Source organism: Herpailurus yagouaroundi, unplaced genomic scaffold (assembly GCF_014898765.1).
Source record: "Herpailurus yagouaroundi ecotype Mexico unplaced genomic scaffold, PumYag 67700, whole genome shotgun sequence".
NCBI lineage: Eukaryota > Metazoa > Chordata > Mammalia > Carnivora > Felidae > Herpailurus > Herpailurus yagouaroundi.
The window spans coordinates 3,920,632-3,943,482 of record NW_024420499.1 but is presented as its reverse complement, the minus strand read 5'-3'; the positions used below and the strand labels follow the sequence as shown (position 1 = coordinate 3,943,482).

The window sequence follows — 22,851 nt, the reverse complement described above, 5'->3', positions numbered from 1 at the left end:
GGAAGGAGACACATCAAGCTGTTGGAGTTAAGTAGGTGAAAAATGACAGTGCCTGGCCTAAGAGCCAGTATCAGTAAGAGCAGAAAAGGACAATGCAGAGGGAATACTCAGGAGGAAGTCTTAACAGAGCTAGGAAACCAAGCAGATGATGAGAAACTGGAGGAGGGTGAGGTAGGGAACACAGGAGGGGTTGTAATTTCTTGCTTCACATGGAAGAAGACAGAAAATTTGTTTACTTTTGAAAATATTTAGAGTGAGGGGTTCGTGAGGCATCCGGATAGAGCTGTTCAAAATGCAACTCCATGGGGTCAGGATACAGCAGAGAGGTCAGGGCTGGACAGACATACAGGGAGTCACTAGTGTAGATGGGAAACCATACAAGTAGGTGAGGTGACTGAAAGGCGAAGCATGTTGGTAAGAAGAGATGAGGACTTCAGACAGCTCCTGGGAACTACCGTTTAGAGTCAATGGAAGACCCAGAAATGCAGGAACAGGCTCTAGGAAAGGATTGTGTGAAAGATGGCAGCAAGGATTTAGTTTCATGAACTCCATGGTCAGCAATGTCAGTTTTGCCTGAGAGGTCAGCGATTGTAAGGACTGGAAAGTGGGCATTTTCAAGGAGGAGATTAATTTGAGACCTCAGAGACTGGTTGCAATGGTTTGGAGAGTGCGGGTTAAGGAAGCCTAGGTTGCCTTTTCAAGAAATTTATGCCAAAGAAGGCAAGGCTGAGAGACTGTGGCAGTGAGAGAAAGTTGTGAGATGGCAGAGGGTTTTAATTTTTAACAACAAAAGAGATCTCAGCAGGTCTTAAAGGCCAGATAGGAAGCGTCAGTAGAGAGGGAGAGATCGAAGATACAAGAGTAATAGGCAATCATTGGTGGTGTTAGACTTGGAGAAGTGAGAGGGACTGGCGTCTAAAGCACCAGCGAAGGAATAAACCTTAGGCAGAAGGAGGGAACATTGCTTCCAGTGAGGCATGAGAAGATGTTACTGAGGGAGATCAACCCAACTGGAACGGGAGAGGAAGCGAAGTCAGAGGAGTTCCAAACTGATGGCCTCCAGTTTTCTCAGTGAAGTAGAAGGAATTTCATATGTGGAAAGTCAAGGAGGAGAGGGTGAGGCAGATGTTTGGGTAAAGTGGAAACATTCTGGAATATTCAGTAAGAATAAGTGGGAAAGGAAGTTGGTGACGGGTAAAAAGAATATTGTCACGTGCCATCAATGACCCAACTATGATCTCTGACTTTTGTAGTATGAACCAATCTGCATGGCTGTGTAATTTTTTTTTCCTCCAACAACTCATCACCCTCAGTATAGAAGAGGAGGTTTCATGGTTGGATTGTATCAGAGTAGGTTTTTGTAGGAGAATTGCAAGAGCAGGTCAAAGGGCGGCACTGTTTCCAGGGCAGTGGCTTAAGAGCAATTTACATAATGAAGCACTGGTGCCTGGGTGACTCAGCCGGTTAAGCATCCAGCTCTTGATTTCAGCTCAGGTCATGATATCACAGTTCGTGAGTTCAAACCCTGTATCAGGCTCTGCAGTGACAGCACAGAGCCTGCTTGAGATTCTCTCTCTTTCCCTCTGTCTCTGCCCACCCCCCCCCACTCACCTGCACTCTTTCTCTCAAATAAAGAAACTTAAATTTTAAATGATGGACGAAAGAGTCTAGGCAGGAGAAAGCTAGGAACTTGGCTAAAAATGGAGGGATCCAAAAACTAGAGGCTTTATTGAGATAAAAAAACAAAATAGGATTAAGGGCTGGAAAGAGAAGGCTAGAAGGATGGGAGGCTGGGATAACGGAGTTTAATATTTCAATGAAAGGGTCATTCTGGATATTGAAAAGGTCTGGGGTACCTTTGGTCCTCCACTCCATCTGCACAGCATCTATGGAGCTTAGAAAATCATTTGCCTAGGTCCCACCCCCAGAAATCCTGCTACAGTAGGTCCTGGGTGGGCCTTAGACATTGGTCTTCCATGGAACTCTACAGGTTATTCTGATGAGCAGCCTTGGTTGAGAACCCCTGTGTTAGTGGTGGCCATGGGAGAAGACTGAAGTCAGAGGGAGCTGAAATTCATTAGAAATGAGGGAGGCCAAGGAGTTAAAAGGAAAGAGTGTGAAAGAAGTGTCTACTCATGTATCATGTTTCACAGAGCAATGTCAGCATTGAGGGTAGGAAGGAAGACTGGGAGCCCAAGTCCTCAATGGATAAGGGGACTTAGGGAGCACTTAATGGCAATAACCTCAAAGGAGGGGGCTTTGTAGGCAAGTGCAGAAGTACTGATCTCAGATAAATGGGTTGGAATGACAAGCGGGCAACCCTGCCCTCCCCCATTCTTCCAGGCCTAAGGACATTGGATGGGGATGAATGAGAAGCATCCATCAGAATGATCTGAGGAAGTGGTACCTTCCTTGGAGGGTCGAATTTAAAGTTGTTTTTATCCACCCCAGTTGCTTTTTTTTTAATGTTTATTTATTTTTGAGAGCGAGGAGAGAGAGAGGGGGAGAGAGAGAGAGAGAGAGAGAGAGAGAGAGAGAGAGAGAGAGAAAACGAGTGGGGGAAGGGCAGAGAGAGAGGGAGACAACAGAATCCGAGGCAGGCTCCAGGCTAAAGCTGTCAGCACCGAGCCTGATGCAGGGCTTGAACTCATGAACCGTGAGATCGTGACCTGAGCCAAAGTCGGAAGCTTAACTGACTGAGCCACCCAGTCGCCCTTTCACCCAAGTTGACTAATGGAAATACCTGAAGAGCTTTAAACATTAAAGGTGCTGGGGTCTCCCCCAGAATAACTGAATCTGAATCTCTGGGGGTGAGGCTCTAATATCTCTCTTCTCTCTCATAAGTTTCCCAGATGAGAGTGATGCACTGTGAATTTTGGGAAAAGGAGGCAAGAAGTGAAGAGAACATTTAATGAAGAGGTTGAAGGTGTAGGGGGATTGGTAATGGGGCAAATTGTAGCTACTGGGGAAATGGAGAATACTGATTGGGGTAGGGTGTATAGGAGATGATAGATTATTAGAGGGGCTTTTTTTTTTCTTTAAAAGGTGGTGGAATGGAGAGAGATGTCAGGATGAGAGACTCTGGAGGGGTTCGCTGGCCCCTGGAATGAGAACTCATGTACACCCAGAGGGTCCCAGGGCAAAACACTTTGCTGTCTATGATGTGGCCTTCATTCTGTGTTCCAGTGGTACATGGGTGATACCCTTAGAAAGTAGTACTCATTTGGGCTTCTGCTCTCTGCAGATACCAACCCAGAGCTGATCAAGCTGAGTCTTATCAACCCAAGATTCAGGTTAGACTGAATGTTAATGTAAACGACCAATGCTCAGCAGAATTTTCTGAAGGAGATATGTTTTAGTGTTCCCGAAAAGAACAAAAGACAAAAAATTCTCATCTACGCTTCTTTCAATACTAAACATTTTCTGAAGACGAAGACTCAAAAATGTTGAGTTTTTTTTTTTTTAATGTTCCCGAATAGTAAATAGCGTAACTATTAAGAACTTAGGTTCTAGAGACACAGGACCTTGGTTCAAACTCTGGCTCTGATACCTGCCAGCTGTATAACCCTGGGTATGTGGTTGAACCTCACTCTCATTTTCCTTATGTAGAGAACAATAATTAAACCATAATCATAAGGCCTACCTAATGTGACTGTGGTAGAGATTAAGTCAATATTCCATAAGTGGTAATCATTAAGTGTACAGACATAAGCCAGGTGCTAGGGAATGTGAGAATGAATAAAATATAGGCTTTGATGTCAAGTATCTCAATTTTAGCTAGAGTAACAAGTACGTAAAGTCTCCAGTGTTGACACGTGCCAAGCTCAGAGTTTGCCCTGGACAGGTCTGTGGGAGCAGGAAGAGAAGGGCATTTAGCTTTGTCTGCAGAGGGAGGACAGGACAAGACTTGCCAAAGAAGAGGAAGCCCAAGAGTGAAGAGTAAGGACTACTGGGAGTTATCCACCCAAAGTGCAGGAGGTAGGGGGAGGAATCATGGTAAGAGATAAGACTTTCCAGGCCTTAGCCTAGCATGAAATCTTGGTAGTAAGCGAAAATCCAGCAGTTTGGGGAGCCTGACATGGGTGTGGGACAGTGGGGGCTATGGCAAGAATAGACGATGGAGAGGGAAGCTGGGGGCAGATCCTGGAGGTCCTTGGGTAGCATGCCAACAAGCATGTACTTTTGCCATCTGGGTAATGGGGAGCCATTTAAGAATCATAAGGGCGGGAATGTGGTCAGATTTGTATATTTCACAGGTTACCCTGGCCACAAAGTAATGAATTACAGGAGGCAAGATTGGAGGCAATAAGACTAGGTGAGAAATGCTAGCACCTTGGACTGAGGTAATGGTGTGTGCGGACGAAAGGAAGATGATGGATTCGAGATGAGTCTAGGAGATAGAATATAACTTGGTGACCAATTCAGATAGAAATACAGTGGGAGTCAAAGAAGCTCCCAAGTTTATGGCTTGGGCAGTTGGGCCAGTGCCAAATTACCTAATAGCCAGAATAAGTAGGTGCTGTGGGCCCAGCAGATTAGGGGCACCCCAAACATGGCCACATATTTATTTTGTACATGTAGTTTTTAGAAAGACCTAACCATCATAGGCATATAAGAACTTTTTGGACTTTCTTACCTTTTTACGCTTTAGTATTTTTACTTGAATTACCTGTGTGTGTGGGGGGGGGGTGGGTGGGTGGGTCATAATCCTTTCATTGCTCAGGACCTCCCAAAGGAGGAGGTATCTGAAGTCTGAATCCTTCTCTGATCTGGGTGGTTAGTGGTGTCATTTCACTGAGAGAACGTGGACACTGGAGGAAGGGCAAGTTTGGGCTTCCTTCCTGCCTTTGTTATGCTTAGCCCTGAGTGAAGGGAATGGCATTATTAGGGTGGTAAGGGACTGGCGATCCTTACCTTCTAGAGTCTTGGTCTTCTAGAGTGACTCCGTTAAGCCAATTCATATAGATCAGCTCAGGTAGAGTGTTTATGTCCAAGTCAACATGGTTCAGACATTCAGTCAATACTAATGGAAAGTAGGGAGAGACTACTGGTAAGAGAGATCATGAATGCAAGTTGATGCAATGATTGAAGACATAGATTAAGCTACAAGTTCTCATCCTGGAGCCCAGGGGAGTTTTGAACCTCTGAAATTATATGCAGAATTGGGTAGATGTGTGCAGTATATTTTATGGGCAGGAACTCCACAGCTTTCTAAAGATTTTTCAAAGTGGTCTTTGACCCCAAGAAAGTCACCAACCACCAGGAGTAGATGAACTATAAAGTGAATAAAACCTCTTTAGAGTTCCTCACTTGCCTGGGGCTCTTCCAAGGCCCTAGGAGGGGCCCTAGGCAGTTTCATATTGTTTTTACTTAAACGGGGCTGTTCTCCTCAAAATGTATAAAGTGTTTGGTCCCACAGTATCTGGATCTACCCCTGCCAACCACAGATTAGGGAATAGTACCTGGGAGTGGATGCCATCTATGAGGAATGAGTTTCAGGAAGGAATTGTTAAAGGCCAAAGACTGCATTACAAAATGCAGAAGGGGAAGCAATGCTAATCAAATAAAGAACAGTCACCGAGGGAGGACAATCAGACCAGGTTGTCAAGGAAATAGAGAGGTAGTCAACTACGTCCAATATGGACGGGACGGCAGGGAAGAGGCAAAACAAGGGAATGATCACAGGAGTATCTAGGGCACCTATGGTGGTTCTGAACAAGGAAACATGGCAGTCAAACAAGGGTGAGTTGGTAGCCATGGTGCAAAAACATGCAGCGAAGTAGGAACACCAACAAAAAACCCTCTACGCTTCACTATTAGGTTACGATAATATTCAATAAAGTAGGCTTGCTGCAAAACTGACATCTGTACTGAAGTTTAGATGGCACATAGGTACTTTTCAAAATGAGTCCTAAATGTGTTCTATGGCCAGGCAGAGGCACTGAGTGACCCTTGTCCCCCCCCCCCCAACCCCCTGCCTCCAGCCTTTCTTTCCTAATCCTGTGTCCTGCTCTTCTTACTACTTGAATTTCCATATTCTTCCCCCCATATCTCTGTCCTCTGGCTGGAGATAGGGAGCAGAGAGAGAGGGTAGAAAGAAAAAAGAAGCCATAAAAATGACATTTGAACACGAAAGGTTTTGAATCTGAAATTTCTCCTGGGTAACCCACAAAACCAGTAATCCATAATATGGTTAATTGAATGTTGTCTGAAATTCAGGCCAAGGAAATATCTATTTGAACCAGAATGTTCTAAATTGGCCACCCTGGGCATTTCTGAGGTTGACTGGTTTCAATTGGGCAAACCATGCTGACTTTCCCATTACTAGGAGGGTGAGTATTATTATTATTATTGTTATTATTATTATTATTATTATTATTTTTGAGTGTGGGATGTACCCTGATCAAAGTCACATTCTCAGATCTGTTTATATGTCTATTAGGGAATCTACTTGATGCCATTTTACATTTCTGCAGCGACTTCCTCCTGGAATCTATTTCAAGATAAACTAATTTCATTACAGTTCCCAACTTGATCTCTCCAGTGGTGATATCTTTAAAGGCTTTTGACATATTAACTGGGGATGTGCTCATTTACAATTGTGTCACTATGAAAAACCTGCTACTTGAGGACAATGATTTTGAGTGGCTAATATGACAGAATATATTAGGGACACGGAAAAAGAGCTACAGACTAGAATGCGTAAACCAAGGCATTGGTTTGAGGTTACTGAGAACTAAATAAAATTAATTCAGCAGAAAGCAGCAATTTGTGTGTTTGTTTTTACTAACAAAGTGCTGGGTAGGACATGATTAAAAACATTTTTAAAGATAAAGATTTGTGACATGATTGATCTGCAATAGTGTTCTCATTGGAAGAAGACCAAGCTTCTATGCTTGGTAATGTAAACGTGTAAATTAAACAAGTTCTAGCCGCTTGGTACTCAGCTATGGTTAACATGGAAATAGTTCATAACACTTTTGTGGATAGCTTCAGCGTTTTCCCCTTCGTCCGTCCGTTCTAACAGTAAGCCTTAGCTTGACTTGAGCATAATGAATTTCTTCTTTAGTAAGTCCTATTTGATCCAACAAAGCCAGTTGAGCACAATCTACCTAGATACCTACTGGTTACATTATTCGACTGGTAAAGGACATAAATCAGTTTGGCCACAAGTTTTGTTTGAATTGGATTTTGGAAATTTGTAAATTATGGGGATGTAACGTTTTTGTCAAACTCTCAGCTACTTCTGCAAATGAAATTGTAATTTCTGGAGTGGAATACTGTGAAAGTTGTGTTGGAATCGATTGTCTTTCACCTTTGTAACTGTTTTCATGAACCTAATTGTACAACTTATGGATGATAAAACTATAGCCCAAATAAATACATGTTAACATTTTGCCTTTAGCCAATAAGAAGAAAGAGAAAGAACGCCCAGAGATCTCTCTTCCTTCAGACTTTGAACATACGATTCATGTGGGGTTTGACGCAGTCACCGGGGAGTTCACTGTAAGTAAGCTCCTTATTTTGTTTTGCAAGCCATGAAAAGTTCCTTTGTGAAAATAGGTTTCAAGAAAGCATTTCCATGTCACAGACATGGACACAGACAGAGACAATCACAGGTGGAACTAGAGAGTGGCAAGAGTACTGGTAAAATTATTTTGTCCATCATAAAAATGTCTGATCGCAGTTAGCCTGTTGAGTCTGCGCTTTATTGTTTGAAGTGAATCAGAGAATCATGGATTCAACTTGACCAGCGAAGACAGCCTATCTGAATAATTCGGGCTTTACATTGGAATCTGGGTTACCCAGATCAGCGAACTAAGCTAACCAAAAATCTCTGTAAAATCAACCTGTTCTCCGCTTTGATCCCAAGAACATAGCTTATCTTTAGGCTTATTAACGGGTGTATTTTATAGACATTCAAAACAACAAACCCCATGTTTCGGGAAGAATATTTATGGATATATCACGTGTGCTATAGTGGTCATGTGCTTTATAGATATACAATCCATAATTAATATCAGTAAGAATTCACCAGAAAGACCATAGCTGTCGATTCAGCCTTTCTTTGGATATATTTTTTTAAGATCTGGCATATTTGTCTTTAGATGGATGAAGGAAAAGATGTGGCTAGAAATATGCCCTCAGGAGGATCAACTACCTTTTTCCATCCTAGTAAGGATCTCAATAAAAATGTACATTCTGAGATAATGAGTAATTTTGAATGCCTTCAGAAAAAAAAAAATCTTCGATGGTATCATCACCACTGATTCTTGGGTTCTTAAACCAGAGATAATTTTAGATATTAAATAATTGAAGTTTCTGTTTTTAAAACTTGATGGTTAGTGAGTAGACTGTCATATGAATAAGTGAACAAAAAAGAGAGGGGGACACATTAACTTGCTTTGGAGAAGCAAACCAAGGTCTCTGAATTGACAGCCAAATTACTTTTTTTTTTTTTCTGGAAGTAAGCAATACGAGAATAAAATCGAAACTGAGTCAACATCTTGGCCTTGTAAAGTGATGTGAGCTGATTATTTCTATGCTCTCAGTAGCAAGCAGAAGAGAACAGAAAGAGGTACTGTCATTGATAAAGTCGAGATACCGGTAGGATTTCACCAATTTCATTACTGGAGTCAGAGACATTATTCAAATGGCTTTGAGTTTGAGTCTGGCCGCTGTTCTTTACTGTATTTGAGGATATTCTCTTAGCTGCACTCCAGAAATATAACCTTACTGACTCCACTGCAACTACCACCATCACCACTAATAATAATAATAATAATTTTTATAAGCTGACTTTTTGACATTCGAAACAGTAAAAGCACTTAAACCATAAATTTTGTCTAATAACTCTTCCCTGTTTTTATTTTAAGAACATTATGTTTCTAGCTCGGACCTTTTTTTGTTTTCTATGTTGCTTTTCTTGTGTTTAAACTGCTCTTAGGTTTTATTGCAGTCATGCCATGTTTTTCTTTTCTCTTCCTTTTTGTGGTCTGATGTGAAAGCTTTCTCCTCTGCTGTTCTCATGTGACATTCTGGTTCCTTTCCAATTTTTTTTTTTTCCGCTCTTTCCAACTCGCTTGACATCTTAAGATACAATCTATCTTTAGCTCCTTCTTTGTTCTTTTGGGGTTCTGAATGGAAATGAAGGAAAGTGAGTCACCATCATCTTGCTGACCACATCTTCACTTTGCTGTCAGTTAGAACCCAAAGAACCAACCAGAGAGGGTGGGGTGGGTGGGTTATGTGATGGGCAGGCTTTCCAGTTGTGAACAACCTGTTCGATGCAATTGAACCAAACCAAAACATCTGCCCCTTGGTCCCCCAAGCCCAATTTAAAATAAAGCATCTGTTTGGATGCAGTCAGTTGTTAGAAGTCCTTTGAAATATACAGATAAGACACTGGCTAAATTTGGGTATCTGATGCACTGTTGGCCTCTTGATGATCTTTGAAAACTTCTTGTCCGCACGTCATATTTAAAGACGCCAAATTCTTCCCTTTTTTACTATCTTCACCGATGGTTTACATTTCCTAACTTGAAAAACTACCATAATGATCAAGAGCTTTTAAAATCATTTTGTTGGTAGCATTTAAAATTGGGTCCTATTTGCCCTGGTACCACTCACTTATTGTGTGTGTGTGTGTGTGTGTGTGTGTGTGTGTGTGTGTGTCTGTGTGTCTGTGCACACGTGTGTGCGTGCAGAGGGGGGAGGGGCATATTACTGAATTTGATCATTGCGGTGGCTTAGGTTGGATTTTGAGCCATCTGTTGAACTGTGTCGTTCAGTTGTCTTACAAGGGCCTGTCATTGTCCTACGGCTAGCTGGCCCATGTAATCTTGTGTACCTGGGTACACACTTGGACCCTGAGATTAAAATTAGGTTGGGAGGTGAGATTTGGGGTACTGAACTATTACAAGTCCTTACCCTTTATATTGCCATTTTTGTCCCAAATACTTTAGAACTCCCCCTTCCAGACCTCTCGACCTGTGACGGTCGCTTCAAGTCAATCAGAGGGAAAAATGGTATGAGTGATATAAATGATCATTTCCTATGATAAGATAAATGCTTGGCCTGTCGTATCATGCTGCCATTCTCCTGGGCTACACGGGACAATCCCCAGCTTGTCGTACATCTGGTCGTTATTGTACACGTGGTGAGGCATTGATATGTGCTCCTGCTTCTGATGCTCATACGTCTAGGCCTCCATTAGCTGTCCTAACTTTTGGGATTTGTACGTCAGTTTGGAGTAATGAGATGGCTTTCTGATTATGTGCCTCTGTGGCAGACATTCAAATTTAAGGGTCAGGTTTCATTGATGAACTACTAGTTTATCTCAACTTACAAAAGACAAAAGAAATTGTGTCAGCAGTGTAGCCATGTGGTAAGTACAGTTGTCTGAAGGATCTTCTGCAATTGGCAGCATGTTTTCCTGCTGTCTAGTGATCTCCAGACATTTATTTATCACAAAAGTTTAGAAGTGCCATGAGAATGTATAATAACTGCAAATATTCTAATAATTACGGTAATGACCATGCCAGTGATGTCTGCTCTAGTGGTTATGTGCAACGCATACCTGGTTTCGTAACACTTAATAACTCCTTTGGCCATTATAGTATTAACCAAATGCTATTAATTGCACTTAGAATCAGAACTGGGATCATGCATGGGCTCCTGAGTTCAAATATTTGGCTTAAGGCTTTAGCATCAAATTGCGTGATTAATGCATGTAAAAGTGTCGTTTTCACTGTGCTTGGAGTAACCCCAAATGCCAGGAATCAAAGACCCACGTCCCGAATCCAACCAGTTGGGTCAAAGCATGTTTCTGTAGCACTGGAGACAATAGCTTTATTTGGACAAAGCTGTTATCTTTTCTCTGGTCTTCTTTTGTGGGGAGTGAGACTTCAGAGCTGTAGCATTAACATGGCAATTACTCATATATGGTTTGAAATGAAATGGTTTCCCTGCCCCTGGTCTAAAGGAACTCAAAGGCCGAGTCTGGCTGTGTGGGAAATCCTTAATCTAGTTTTCGTGACACCGGCCACGACTTTAACTACAAAGTACAGAAGAGTCACATCGATGGGAATGAAGTTGAATCTAGCGTCCCCACGTAGCCACCCTTTCAGTCGTAGCCACACAGACACTTCCCACGCGAAGCTGAAAATGGTGAACCAGAATTGGGAACTGAAATTTGTAAGTTCATCACATGGCCCCTGGCTACCTGTGATCACCCGGTTGTAAATACAACTTACAAATTATTGTCAAAGCTTTTCATGATGCCATCCTTCTTCCCTCCCCCACCCCCGAAGTCATGTTTCCGCCTTTTGGTAATCTCTCCAGTCATTTAATGGTAATTCTTATTATTGCATATTTATGGAGGACGCATCTGGCCAAAAGTGGAATTACGCATCCACTCCGTAGAACATTGTCGTTTTCTCTGCTTTCTTAAATCTGTCCTGCCCCTGATTTAGTTAATGCCTCTCTATTTTCATAACCGCCCCACTTGAGAAGGGATTACCCCCCTCCCCCATCCAGACCCATTGGTTTCATCTCCTCCCACCTTCTCAGTTGTCCCGCATTCTGTTTTAACTTTCTTTTCTTTCTTTATTTACGTCCATTACAGCCAGATCTCTATGGCTCACAGATGTGCCCAGGGAAGCTCCCAGAGGTGCGTCACAGGCCCAAAAGAAGCTTGCATCAAAGTGCTTCTTTGAGATGTCATAGCACTGCAGCAGCAGGTTCATGTGTGTGCAGTAGAGTTGTTGCTTGGCTTATATCACTTTTTTGTTGTCATTCCCAAACTCTGGAGGCCCACGTCACACATTGTTTTGCCGAGACTTCGTAGGACAAAGCCGCACAAATTGGGTCTAGATGCACTTCAGGAATGATGTGTCTGTCTCTCGCTCCAAGTCGCTCTTGGAGGGCGGACGATTACGAAATGGGGACATCCGGAGGCTGAATGTGTAGGAAAGAATGCTAAAATCCTCAAGGCACAACTAACCTTTCCAAGTAATTGGTGCAATTGTCCTTGGTTAGATTTCCAAATACCCCCTCCTCTGTGCCCTAAATGCTTTAGACGATTGCAAATTCTCACAGGGCTTTGCCATGGTTGTCACAGTCCCCAGGTTCTGTGTGGCCAAAGAACAAAGTGGGGCGGAGGGGACGGAGGGAGGAGAGGAGAAAGCTGCAGGGAGAACGCCCAAAGCAGCGCTAATGTTACCGTTTCGCATCTCCGTGGTTATCGCTCCTCCGCTATTCTATTTTTGTCTCCTCTCAGTGCCCCCTGTATTAAAGCCCTTGACTCCCCCTCCCCCAAATTACATTTTGTAATCACAGAGTATAAACTGAACCAAGGGTGAGGCTTTTCTTTTATTCGGAAAGATAACTCCGATTCCAACGTGCCCAGAAAAAGCTTATGTTATTCCAGTCATACAAAATCCATTGATCTGCACTATACTATACGGTGCCCAAATTTAGAGAAGTCTTGCTATGTCTGCCCTGAGTCGCCAGAAAAAATAAGCTAAGCCGTAAACATCATTTCATGGATGAGCAGAATTAATATGGAGGTGATTTTCATGCGCTTTTTTTTTTCTATCACAGTCATACTCCCACCCACCCTTTTTAAGTTGGATCCTAGTTTTACCTATGTGTTTTAATTAGAGAAGAGAATGATTGCATTGTTAAGTTACTAACTTTAAATCGAGAGTGTAACTTCAGTTTCCCAAGTGTAATCCTACAGGTAGCATGGGCTTCTTGGTGAAGAACTTTACTGGAACATGAAAAGGCAGCTTACTGAATGTTCTGAGCTGCCATTCTTTCCCTTTGGTTGTCCACAGGGAATTCCTGAGCAGTGGGCACGGTTACTCCAAACCTCCAACATAACAAAGCTGGAACAGAAGAAGAATCCACAAGCCGTCCTAGACGTTCTCAAATTCTACGATTCCAAAGAAACCGTCAACAACCAGAAATATATGAGCTTTACATCCGGAGGTAAGAGTAGATCGGAGGTATCAAAGAGCGAGGTGACTCTGATCTCAGAGCCTCAGGATTAGAACAGAATGCCTGGAGGGTGTCCGAAGTCAGTTCTGGCTCATTCTTCAAATGACTTCAACATAAGCAAATCGAAATATGGCTTGGGAGTTGAAGCTGATGTTAGGAGATTTTCTTGGGTGTTCGTAGAACTCAAGTAGGGACATTGTTCAGTGAAGAAGACACTTAGTCACTTAGGATCAGGCCCTGTGATGTGCTCGTGAAATAAGAGGTGTATGGACCAGACCGTGGTCTCTCGAAGTTTATTTTATCTTTTAGATTCATTGAATTGTACCATGATGATACAGCACACGTTTCGTGGTTGCCAGGTTATTTTGATCCAACCTCAAAATGAGACCTAAAAAGGGAAATCATGTCTGGCTATTTATATGAAATCGAAATGACCGTATTCCTGCCAAATCTTGACTTCATTTGCTAGCATGTAGACCCAGCCTTTGTTTGAAGCTTTGATGTTCAAGTTTGTACTATACGCAACTGAAAACCATATACCAAACAATATTTTGGCATTTTGAGGAAAATGATCTGGGTTGCCTCCCTAGAACAACTTACCGTGTAAGTTGTGTAACGTCTAAAAAAAAAAAAAAAAAAAAAGAGGGAGAGAGAGAGAGAGAGAGAGAATCCTATCATCAGTGCCCCAGCTGTAAAGCGTCCCTACCTCTCAGCATTGATTTAAATATAGGGCAGGCTTGAAATATCTTCAAGAATGGTGCAAAGACCCACCTGGAAGGGGAGGAGCATCTCATTTGGTCATAACAAATGTCAAAGCCCAAACTTAAGGCATATAGCAATTCACCTGCTCGACGGGGCGATTTTAACGGAGAAGATTGCTTAACTGCTGTTCTCCAGTGGAGAAAACCAAAAAAAGAAAAAAAGCAATCAAGGAGAGCTTTTCATGGTATTTAGTCTTCCACATACAGTGAAATATCTAAGAGATCCTAGTGACACATCAAGCAATGCTTAATGTGAGGAAATCTAGAACGGTCCTCCAGGTTCACTGTAGAACCATAGGCGACCAAGACCAAAAATGCAATCATTCCAGTATTTGTCTGAGCTGAGTGAAACCCACCAGACATTTTTGGGATGCTCTAGTGTGGCAACTAAGGAATAGGGTAGGAGGAGGTAGGGAGAAGAGAAATTGAAGGGAAGGAAGGGAGGGCGGGAGCGAGGAAGGAGAAGGAGAGAGGAGGATAAGGAAGAAGGAGGTGGGGGAGAGATTCTGGATATAGATGTCTAGGTTCATACCAATCAGGAGTAGGTGATCTCAATATTCTTCCATATGGATGAGATACGCTGGAGGCCTTCATTAAGGTCTATAAAATGGTGTAGTAAGGATGCAGGGGTGTGAGCTATTTTAAGAAAAGTGAGGGGTGCCTGGGTGGCTCAGTCACTTAAGCGTCTGACTCTTGGTTTCAGCTCAGGTCATGATCCTGACCTGATCGAGCCCCACATCAGGCTTGTGCTGACAGTGTGGAGCCTACTTGGGATCCTCTCTCTCCCTCTCTCTCTGGCCCTCCCTTGCTCTCTCTCTCTCTCTCTCTCTCAAATAAATTTGATTGATTGATTAATTGATTTTAGAGAGAGGGTGAGTTAGCAGGGGAAGGGCAGAGAAAGAGAGGGAGAGGATGTGAAGCAGGCACTACGCTGACAGCAGAGAACCTGATGTGGGGCCCAAACTCAGAGCCGTCAGATCATGACCTGAACAGAAGTCAGATGCTTAACCGACTGAGCCACCCAGGCATCCCATCAAAATAAATAAATAAACTTTAAAAACAGAAAAGAAAAATCATGTCATTGTCACAGCATGTGTTTAATACCGAATTGGAGAATCTCCTTCTGGTCAAAGGTTAAACCTGCATAGGTTATTATTATTTTTTTTTTTATTAACTGTGGCCTCTAAATGAGGCAGTCTTTATGAAATAAAGGTGACATCTTTATCTTTACTTTTCAGATAAAAGTGCACACGGATACATAGCAGCCCATCCTTCGGTAAGTGAAAAATTGAAAATGGTTTAGAGTCCTCAGTGCTCCTGGCACTCCAGCAGACTACGGTTGCACAGATTCAGCTTAGGCATAGGATATTTTAAAAAACAGGTTTTTAGAGGTATCATTTCGATATATAACGTAAAAGGTATCGTTTCGATGTATAAAATATATAATTATATATATAAATATAAAATAGAGGATTTGTATATAAAATGTACAGAACATAAAATATATAACCCATCTTTAAGTGCACAGTTTGACGACTCCAGGTAAATTTACATACCAGCGCTCCCCTCACCACAATCCAGTTTTAAAATACTTTCATCACCTCTTAAGATCCCTTAGGGCCTGCTTCCTGTTATTCCCCATCCCACCCCCACTGTAGCCCCGGGCAGTCACTAATCTGGTATTACAGATTTGTCTTTGTGGACATTTCGTGTAAATGAAATAATACAGCGTATGACCTTTCGGGATTGGCTTTCTTCACTCAGCATAATGCTCTTAGGATTCATCCAAGTTGTGTGTTATCAGTAGTTTGTTCCTTGTTATTGCCAAGCAGTATTCCATGGTATGGGTGTACCGCTGTTTAACAGTCTACCCTTTGGAGGACCTCTGGCCCGTTTACAGTTTTTGGCTATTCTAAATAAAGCTACTGTGAACATAGGTGTTTAACCTTTAGGTAGATAAATGTTTGTGTTTGTCTTACATATAGAATCTTGCAAGTAATCATAATGATAGGGACTTCTCTTTACTGAACAATTACCAATGTGCCAGGCGCCGGGGATAATAACATTTTTTCTTTATTTATTTTGAGAGTGAGAAAGAGCGTGAGCAGGGGAGGGGCAGAGAGATAGGGAGAGAGAGAGCGATCCCAAGCAGGCTCTGCACTGTCAGCGCAGAGCCCCGAATGAAGGACGAACGCATGAACCGTGAGATCATGACCCGAGTCGAGATCAAGAGTTGGACGCTTAACCGGCTGAGCCACCCAGGCACCCCTGGGATCACACCATTTGACATTCACTTACCCTTTCTTGCAACCAAATTAGGTAAATTGTACCATTGTCTCCGTTTTACAGATGAAGTTCAGAGAGGCGAAGTAACTCATCTCAGGTCATACCCCTATACCTTTTAGTGTCACCTGTTCCAACAAACTGAGGTGCAGTGGCAAAGGTGACTTTGCCCAAAGTCACATAGACAGTTTTATCAGAGAAGTGACTAGAACATAAGTAACCTAGTTCAGAGTTCTTGGAAGTGATATGGTATCTACAACCGTACCCATACGCATTAGACAGAACATTATCTTAGACAAGGCTTCCCTTTGTGTGATTTTATTTTGATTTTTGATAGAAATTATTTCCTGCTTTGTTCGCTTCCTTAGGAGTGAAATAATTAGCAGTGGTGGAAGTTTCCTGTTGGTTCAAAGAGTCATGGGTAATGAACCTTTTATAGAGGACAGATAGATGCTGGCCTCCTTGATATCACCCTGAGCAACACGTATGACAGCAGTAGGTCATTAGTGGTGAAGAGTAAAGGCTATGTAATAGCATGGCAGCTCCTCAAAAATTAAAAATAGAATTACCAGGGGTTCCCGGGTGGCTCAGTCGGTTAAGCGTCCAACTTCGGCTCAGATCATGATCTTGTGGTTCGTTGAGTTCGAGCCCTGCGTCGGGCTCTGTGCTGACAGCTCAGAGCCTGGACCCTGCTTCAGAATCTGTGTCTCCCTCTCTCTGCCCCTCCCTCTCTCCCTCCTTATCTCTCTCTCTCTCAAGAATAAATAAAATATTAAAAAGTACAGAATTACCATAGGATCCAGCAATCCCACTTCTGGATTTATGCCCGAAAGAATTGAAAGCAAGTTTTCAAATGGATTTTTATACACCTATGTTCGCAGCAGCATTATTCACAATATATAAAAGGTAGAAGCCACTCCCGTGTCCATCAGCAGATGATGGATAAATAAATGTGGTATATCCACGCCATGGTATATTATTCAGCCTTAAAAAGGAAGGACATTGTGATACGTGCTACCACGTGGATGAGCCTTGAGGATATTGTGCCAATTGAAATAATCCAGTCATGAAAAGACAAATCCTGTATGTTTCTCCTTATATGAGGTATAGAGTACTCCATAGAAAGGGTTAAATTTTTGCAAGATGGAAAGGGTTCTGGAGATCGGTTGCACGACAGTGTGAATATACTTAATGCTACTGAACTGTACGTTTGAACAGTGGCCACGATGGTAACTTTTATGTTATGCGTATTTTACCACAGTGAAAAAAAAAGAATGAAGGCTCTGAACCTAGGTGTTTTTAGTCTCACTCCTCCACTTACAAGCTGCGCAACTTTGGGAAAGCGGCTTAGCTTTGCTGAGCCCGTCTTTCCTCAGCTTTGACTGGGTATAATAACGTTACCGACCTCCTAAAACTTGTGTGGATACTGAATGTGGTAATGCATATAATATACTTAGCACATGACCTAGCACATACTATATGTTTATTAAGTGTAACCTAGTATTACTATCACTTTTAGATGGCAATACGAGGAAAAACTCACTCTCTCCACGCATGAGGCTCCTATGATGCCATGGTACTTGTGCCGTGCTCAGATTCCCCAAAACGGAGTAGAATGTCATTCTTCCATTGTAACTGGTCATTTCTGCCCCCCTCTCCTCCTCTCCCGTGAGAGATTCCTAGGCCTCACTGAAACAGCATGTGAAGGGAGGTCATCTTAAAGTGAGAAAGACAAAAATGGCAACCTTCCAGGACCAACATGTACCTCACCTCCCTTGGTTTAATTAATATTATTAGCGTTTAATGAATACTAGCTGGGTATTCTGGCAAAGAAATAGTTGGTATCTGTTTTAGGTAGGTCACTTATTTCAGACACTAACCTGCCAGGATGGTCTGTAGGTTGTTTTGTTTTGTTTTATCAACAGTTTAGATATCCTAAAATACTCTCCCTTTCTTTTGAGCTTGCTTCTGTTGGTTTTGTTTGTGGAATTCAAACTAACTCTACATAATGATCAAAATATTCCAACAAATCAGAAACAAAACGGTGTTCTCCCTGTTTGGAGATAAAACAAATGGATATTTATGTTTTCACATATATTTATCAAGTGCCCCTTTACAAGCACTAGGAAATTTGGAGCTCAGTCTGGTAAGGGAAGAGAAGTGTGCACATAAAGAAACACGATACAATACGGACCATATTACATAGCATCAAATATGTCCATTTGCTATGAGAACTCAGAGAAAAGAGTTTGCTCTTCGCTGGGGAGGAAAAAGGAAGCCGGCCCTAGTCTCTAAGAGCTGAAGCTCAGTGCCTGGTACAAAATAGGTACTTGGTACATATTAGTTGAACACTGAGTTGGAAAATGCTTCATATAAAAGGTGGCATTTGAGCTAGGTCTTGAAGGTCAGGTGGGATTTGGATCTGTGAAGATAGCGTGGGGCATTCTAAGCAAAAGAAAAAACATGGGAAAGGGCACAGTAGTCGGGAGGGCACGGGAACAAAAAGGTGTGGGTTTGAATGAAGACTGAGATATAAGAAAGGGAATCATAGGAATTAAGCTTTGAATGTTAAGGTGGAGCCAGATAATAGTGACCTTTACATACTAGTCTAAGAAATCTGACATTTTCTAGTAGACATTGGAAAGCCCTTGGAGTTTTTTGGACCAGAAGAATTAGGCAGTTAAGAGTTATTTGACAGCAAATGTCCAAAATGAATTAAAGGCAGAAGATGAGGCTGGAGGAAGGGAGAGCACTTGGAGGAGCAGCACAGGCATCCAGGCCTTAGGTGGTAATAAGGGCCTGAGATAGTAGCAGTAGGAATGGAGAGGAAGTTCAAATTCTGGACATGTTTAGGTTATTGACTGGATGTTGGAAAATAGGTTAAGGTCAATAGGTTAAGGTCATAGCAGGCTTAAAATGATATGAGGATGGCCAAAAAGACAAGGACACCCTTGTTCAGGAGCTGCAACTTTTGTGAGAAGATGCTGAGTTTCCTGTTGGATAGTTCTGAGTTTGAAGGGCCAGAAGGACTTCCAGGTGGAGACAGTTGATTAAACTACTTAACTAAGGTTGTGTTTCTATTGATTGAATGAACTGGATTAGACCCTTGAGTTCAGATTGGATCCCTTCAGTGGGACTCAGCTGCTTAGGAATGGGGAGTAGAGAGGACCCTGTGCTCTCCTTATGGTTCTAGGAGGAGATTGCACTTGACACTGCTTATGTTTTTTTTTGTTTGTTTGTTTTTCTTTGCATTAGGAACCCTCCCAAGTAGACCTAGCTATCCTATAGGATCTGACTTAATGGGATTGGACTATCTCCTTATAAACGCGGCCTAAATTGATCACCAGTTTTGGCCTCCTTTACTAGCCTGGGTGGGAATTAAAATAGAAGCAGTGCTGTAGTCACTAAATATTTTTAACTAATGACTATATAATTAATATTGAATTCAGCAATACCTCCCATGGTCCTATGACATCTGCTTTACTGCTCACTTGTGGTAGCTTCTTTGATATTAGTATATTAAACACTAAATATTATTCAGGGACCTACTCTTCAATTTAAGGCTACTTTAAAATGTTATATGTTTATTGTACTATTGAGAGTGAAGTAATGCATTTAGAATCCCGTACCGGTGTTCTGAGTGGAAGGTAACAACAGTAATATGAATAGGTCACGATTTGTGTCCAGAGAAGCTGGGTGTGTAGTTGACACAGATTGAGCTTTTGATTTGAAGTCCTGGTTTATTTTGTTCACCTAGATTAGTGGTTCTTTTACTTCAGTGTGTATCAGAATTGCCTGGGGAGTTCGCAAGTCGATCGTGAATGGAACCCTCAAATCTCCCTCTTAAACAAGCAGGAAAAGTGACCAAAGACCACATTTTGCATTATCTAAAGGCTCGAAGGTCCTTACTTCTAATTCCTTTGACCTTTAACAATTAAGCTCAAAGAAAGAAGAGTTTCCTAAGGTAGCTTCTCTAGCTAGTGTATTCTTCAGAGCAGGGTTTATAACTTACAGGCCATATGGATGGGCTTCAGAAGATCTATGAACCCTTGATATTATATGGAAAAGCACATATCTACCTGTCATCATTTTGAGAGATTGGCCAAACACTTCAGAATTCTAAAAGACTCCAGGACCTAGCTCAGGTAAAGAATTACCTCCCCTGCTGCACTGTGTGGCAAAAGAAGTGTATCACAAAAAATTTTTTAAGCTTATCTATTTGAAGGGGGGAGGGGGAGAGAGAGGGAGACAGAATCCCAAGCAGGCTCTGTGCTGTCAGCACAGAGCCCGACACGGGGCTCGAACCCATGAACCTGAGATCGTAACCTGAGCTGAGCTCAAGCGTCAGACGCTTAACCAACTAAGCCACCCAGGGGCCCCACAAAATTTTAATAAGACAAAAATATTCTTTACTTGCTGTTCATCTATCTGTATTTTTTTGGCTTTTTAAAAACTTATTTTTAAGTTTTTATTTAAATTCCAGTTAGTTACCAGTGTAATTACTGTTAGTTTCAGGCATGCAATAGAGTGATTGAACACTCCCGTACAGTACCTGATGCTCATCACAGCAAGTGCACTCCTGAATCCCCATGGCCTATTTCACCCGTCCCTCTACCCTCCTCACCTCTGGTCATCATCTGAAGAGAAACCAGAGTGTCTATATATTTTTTTCAAGTTTAGACAGTCATAGTAATTTTCAGCCTAGGAGGAAGAGCATAGCGACATTATACCTGTGACTCCCAAAAAAGACCACCTGAGAAACCTGTTAATCAAGCGAAGCTGTTTATTAAACTTTAGCCGCAAGTAAGAGCCCCTCCCTTTATAGAGCTTTAGCAGTGTCTTAGACAGGGGCTGTCAGGGGAGAACATTTGTAGGGTTTTAGAGCATGGCTATGTGATTTTAAAGCAGGTCTTATAAGGTTAGGATTGTGCAGTGTTTATGGTTAAATAGCTTTAGATTGGTGAAGCGAGAGTCTTGAAGAGAGTCTTGGTGAGCAAGGTGTTATTATGACTAAGTAAAATACTTCAGTCTTATCTTTCAAGAACAACCATTTCTTGAAGATGTTGTTTTTGCTTGCTCTCAGTATTGTTTAACGTAAGAACAGGAAAATATGCTGTCTCGATGCTGGTTTACCACAGGAAAAGAAAAATAACACTGCCCCGCCCCAGTGTTAATTACACAGGTTGGACAAGGGACCAGTGCCTGGTCCTGGTATTATTTAGCACAGGGGCAGGAAATTATGTTGATTTCAGTTCTCCGTACCAATGCCTGGTGTTCTAGGTGTGTTCTGGGTAGCTAATGTTCCCTGGCCCATCCATCATGCAAAAGACAATGTCCCCTGAAGGACGTACATTCTTCTCAACCAAGCAACCAGCCAATATGACAGCCTAGTGTTTGGTACCAGATAAGCAGAAATACGGGTCTTCTTCCTCCCTTACAAACTTTCAAGAAGATGAAAGACTTTAGGTTTTCCTAATAGTCCCTTAGTCCATCCTTGGAGATGGAGAGTGTTCCCCATATTAAACGGGAATAGAGAGGATGGTAATGAATGTTGAGAAACTGATATTTTGCAGGTGCGTCTTCTTTACTGAAGTAGCGATGGTTGAGATGTGCAAGCCTACATCTTGGTCAGTAGGACTGCTTGGTCTTTGTACCAGTCTGAGAAGCCCAGACCTAGGCCCATTATATTTGCCACAGGGATTATTTTAGATGCTCACAGGTTGTATATACACTCTCTTATGGAGGCCACATGATGCATTGTATCAAATATATTAAAGGGCTCCCATAATCCCATTTAATTTTTTTGCCATACACTTTTTCAAGTGATTTTTTAAAACAGTGCTTGTGACCATTAGTTGATTGCAGGTAGCATTAGAGTCATGGTTAGGCGTAATTTATTGGAAATCATCATAAATACTGAAGAACTGTTACTAAATAAGACACTCTAACCTACAATTTGTTTTTTAATGTAATGCAATTCCTGTAAAATATATACTAAATTTAAGTAACTAAGTTGACATGTAGTTACACTTCATAGACACGTAATGAGACATTAATGACTTTAGATTTTAGAGGTTTTTGTAGCATTTTGGAGCCAGTGATTTATTTCTGACTTCTCATATTTTCCTAGGCCCTCATAAAGGTTACTATCCCTAGGCATGGTTCATATTGCCCGGCAGATAAAATAGCTTCGTTTGCCATATAAAAAGTAGTCAGTTGATAGGCAGGTTCTGCTCCTTCTACCAACAAACGGTAACTAGGTGCATTCTTGATCCCAGCCGGCGTAAGATAGAGCAGAGCTTTCTGAAACAAAGTGATAGCAAAGCAGACACCAGTAACCTAAAGGCAGTTTCTTCCCGTGACCACTGAAGTGCCCTGAAGAGTTAGTCTTTCATGAGAAGAAACTGATTTTTTTTATCTGAAAACTTAATGTCATTAACACATGTTGCTTTCAACGCAGCCACGATACAGTGTAATAGCCTCGCTATTTTGCCTGGAATAAGAACAAATATAGGTGTATAAATAAGAAAACCAGGGGCACCTGGGTGGCTCAGTTGGTTGAGCGTCTGACTTGGGCTCAGGTCATAATCGCACAGGTTCATGAGTTCGAGCCCCACATCAGGCTTTGCGCTGACCGCACGGAGCCTGCTTCGGATTCTCGTCTCCCTCTGAATGTGCCCCTCCTCCAATACCTCTCTCTCTCTCTTTCACTCTCTCTCTTTCTCTCAAAAATAAACAAACATAAAACTTTAAAAAAAAAATAAGAAAACCAATATCAAGTAAGCATCATCAATTTCAGTCTATA

At 42.0% G+C, this 22,851-nt stretch overlaps 1 protein-coding gene across 16 annotated transcripts in view; it reads left to right on the top strand.

Moving 5' to 3' along the window:
* The window catches only part of PAK3 (p21 (RAC1) activated kinase 3), a 252,325-nt gene that overhangs the window by 173,560 nt on the left and 55,914 nt on the right, over positions 1-22,851 (top strand). For 14 of the 16 annotated variants that reach the window (XM_040468414.1, XM_040468412.1, XM_040468407.1 and 11 more), the window contains 5 exons: positions 7,406-7,506; positions 9,966-10,028; positions 11,627-11,671; positions 12,840-12,993; positions 15,002-15,039. In XM_040468414.1, the coding sequence (XP_040324348.1) occupies positions 7,406-7,506; positions 9,966-10,028; positions 11,627-11,671; positions 12,840-12,993; positions 15,002-15,039 (401 nt within the window). The remainder of the gene's footprint in view (positions 1-7,405; positions 7,507-9,965; positions 10,029-11,626; positions 11,672-12,839; positions 12,994-15,001; positions 15,040-22,851) is intronic. The other 2 variants (XM_040468418.1, XM_040468419.1) reach the window with 2 other exon arrangements.